This window comes from Rhinopithecus bieti, unplaced genomic scaffold, assembly GCF_001698545.2.
Source record: "Rhinopithecus bieti isolate Rb0 unplaced genomic scaffold, ASM169854v2 scaffold_19459, whole genome shotgun sequence".
NCBI classification, from domain to species: Eukaryota; Metazoa; Chordata; class Mammalia; order Primates; family Cercopithecidae; genus Rhinopithecus; species Rhinopithecus bieti.
This window is the reverse complement of record NW_016809864.1, coordinates 1,219,597-1,222,987: the sequence shown is the minus strand read 5'-3', so window position 1 is coordinate 1,222,987 and position 3,391 is coordinate 1,219,597. Positions and strand designations below refer to the sequence as shown.

General features: G+C 46.7%; 1 protein-coding gene across 1 annotated transcript in view; it reads right to left on the bottom strand.

The window, feature by feature from the left end:
* CIITA (class II major histocompatibility complex transactivator) overlaps positions 1-3,391 on the bottom strand; it is a 60,560-nt gene that overhangs the window by 7,889 nt on the left and 49,280 nt on the right. The window contains 4 exon segments of the mRNA XM_017890664.1: positions 805-829; positions 832-896; positions 1,603-1,660; positions 1,663-1,682. Of these exon segments, the coding sequence (XP_017746153.1) occupies positions 805-829; positions 832-896; positions 1,603-1,660; positions 1,663-1,682 (168 nt within the window).

Genomic DNA, 3,391 nt, shown 5'->3' with positions numbered 1-3,391 from the left:
AAAAAAAAAAAAAAAAATCACATTGATCCTCCTGTATCTTATCCATCTCCAACTTCCCAGAGCCCAGAACAGTTTTTAAAAAGTTTTACTGTTTTGATAATAATGCTTTATTCATAAATCCTAATCTGTCTCTCCTATTTCACCCCCCAGTATAATTTTCTGTCACCCAACATTATTTTCACTGCTGTGCACTTCATAATTACCGACTTGTTTACTTGTTCATTGTGTCTCCTCACTAGAATTTAAGATTCCTGAGGTCAGGGGATTTGTTTGTTCTGTTTCAAGCTGGGTCTCCAGGGCAGGGCCTAGAAAAGTGTCTGGACATAGTAGGTCCTCCTTAAGTATTTGTAAATTAATAAATGGTTGGGTAATTAAATCAAGAAATGATTGAGTGAGGGGTTGGATGAGTGAGTAAAGAAATGACTGAATGAGTGAATGGATGAGTCATTGAATGGAAGGATGAATGGCTGATTGAATAGGTGAGTGAGTGAATGAATGAATGATTGAATGGAAGGATGAATGGCTGATTGAATAGGTGAGTGACGGAATGAATGAATTAATGGATGAATCCACTGGGGCTGCGCATGGTAGCTCACACCTATAATCCCAGCACTTTGGGAACCTGAGGTGAGAGGATTCCTTGAGGCCAGGAGTTCAAGGCTGTAGAGCTATGATCATACCACTATATTCCAGCCTGGGTGACAGAGTGAGCCCTTGTCTAAAAAAACAAATTTAAATTAATTTTAAAAGTCAGCTGGACTTTGGGGCCAGATTCAGCAGGAAGGGCAGGCCCAGCTCACTCACTTGAGGGTTTCCAGGGACTTCAGCTGGGGAAGGTGGCTGAGAGCTGCGAGACACCCTCGTCCCCGATCTTGTTCTCACTCAGTGCATCCAGGCTGCAGGTGGAATCAGATGGGGCCATCAGCTAGCATCCAGGGGCCATCTGACCCTTCCCATCCCAGTGTGGACCTCCTCAGCCCTGGCACCTGCCATTCCCGCCTCCCAGCTCTAATACACCATAGGCAGCCAGCGTACTCCTGAGCTTTTCAGACCAGGACTTCATCACCTGGAGGCTGTAACCAGCCAGCCAGGGGCAAAGTAACTTGTGATGGACTTGAATCCCTGTTTAGCTTCTTAGGAGCCTCCTGAGGCTTTGCAACTTCCTTAACCTCGGTTGTAAAGTAGGACTATGCTCCCCAACCCCTCCCCAGCTGAATTGCTGAGAGCAGCAAATGAGGTTGTGAGGAAAAGAGTTTCAAAGGTCACAAAAGGATCTACAACTATTTTATTTTGGGGATTCCCATCTGCCGTGGAGTCATCTCATCACTCATGTGCCAGCCACATTGAGGATGCAGTAGGCGGAAGAGAGAAAAAAACGGGACAAAGTGAGGGCTTTTCTCTCTGCATGTGCCTTGGGGCAGGATTTGGGGTTGTCAAAACCCAGAGGTTGCTGGACACTGTAGCATGCACCTGTGGTCCCAGCTACTCAGGAGGCTGAGGTAGGAGGACCGCATGAGCCCAGGAATTCGAGGCTGCAGTGAGCTATGATCACAGCACTGCATCCAGATGTTGAGAGGAAGGGGTCCCAGAGTCTATACTCACTCCAGATGCTGCAGGGAGGAAAAGGCCGTGAGGATCTGCACCAGTTTGGGGAAAGCCTGGGGCCTGAGATGGGGCCCAGCCTAGGAGGCAAAGAGCAAGGGTAAGACCTCCAGTCACAGTCACAGCCCCTCATTCAGTCCCAGGGTGGGGCAGAGACAAGGCGAAGTCAGGTCCCGTCTGAGGCCCCTCCTCTTCCCTTCCACCACAGCCTCTTAGGTCCCTGCAACCCTTCCACATAGGACCCCAATCTTTTCTGCTTGGGGTAGATTTCACAGCCCCCCATAAGAGGCCAGCTGAGACTGGGAACCGTGGTTCATGTCTGTAATCCCAGCATTTTGGGAAGCCAAGGTAAAAGGACCGCTTGAGCCCAGGAGTTAGAGACCAGCTTGGGCAACATAGCGAGACTCTGTCTCTACAAAAAATACAATAATTAGCTGAGTGTGGTGGTGTGTCCTGTGGTCCCAGCTTCTTAGAAGGATCACTTGAGCCCAGGAGGTAAAGGATGCAGTGAGCCATGATCACACCACTGCATTCCAGCCTGGGTAAGAGTGACACCCTGTCTCAAAAAAAAAAAAAAAAGAAGAAGAAAAAGAGGTAAGTTGGACTCTTAGCTTGGGGCTCCCCAGCTTTTGTCTCTAAGTAGGGAGCCAGTTCTTACTCTTCCCAACATCCACGGATACCCTTCTCGCTCCCCAGCCTGGGGAAGGAGTCCTCAAATGCCAGCTGAGGACCACCGCCAATGGTAAACCAGGTGGTTGATTAATATACGTTTGCATTTTAATAACAAAAGGAACCATTTGTTGAGCATTTATTATAAGCCAGGGACATGCTAGGCCCTTCCCTCAGCCTAGATCTCATTTACTCCTCAAGACTCTGAGCTACGGGCTCTTCTTACCTCCATTTCACATATAGGGAAACTGAGGCACTGGGAGATCAAATAGCTTGCACAGGGTCCCACAGCCCGGATCAACATTTAGACCAGACTTCAAGGAGATGAGAAAAATAAGGACAATGAAGGGCCGTTTAGTTTAAAAATATGGTTAAATGCATTCCATATAAAGAGCTGTCTTTTATTCTGCAATTATGTCCTTTGAACTTTTTCAATATTAAAATGATCATTCTTTGGTAAAATTATGGTGCCAGCAGTGGGTATTTTGTTATTCGTTTGTTTGAATGAGCATCCTTCATAAAATTTAAAACAGTAACCGCACACGGTTACTCAAATTCGTTCTGAAACGTTCTCGGCCTCTGAAATCCTGAAGTCTGAGAACCACTGGCCTCAGCAAAAGGCCACAGGATCAGAGTTTGACTTCAGGATCTGGCATTTGGCTCCCTGCTAAGGGTCTTGGCAAATCCCTTCACCCCTGAGTCTCGTTCTCCTCAAATATTTCACCCCAATCTTATGGGGTTCTTGGATTAAGGAATTCATTGTTAAACATTGACTGCTTGCCTATTATGTGCCAGGACCAGGGGGGAATGTTGTGGGCCAAACAGACGAAAATCCCTGCCTTCTGGGTGCTGACATTCCAGTGGGGAAGACAGACAGATAATCAAAGACATTGGAAAGCAAGCTGATGTCTGAGACAATGAATCACATGGAAATGTACAGTGGTGAGGGGGATGGAGTTTTATTTATTTATTTACTTATTTTTGAGATAGGGACTCACTGTGTCGTCCAGTCTGGAGTGCAGTGGCGCGATCTCAGCTCACTGTAGCTGTGACTACAGGGGCCTGCCACCACGCCCAGCTAATTTTTTTTTTTCTTTTTTTTTTTTTTTTTTTTTTTTTT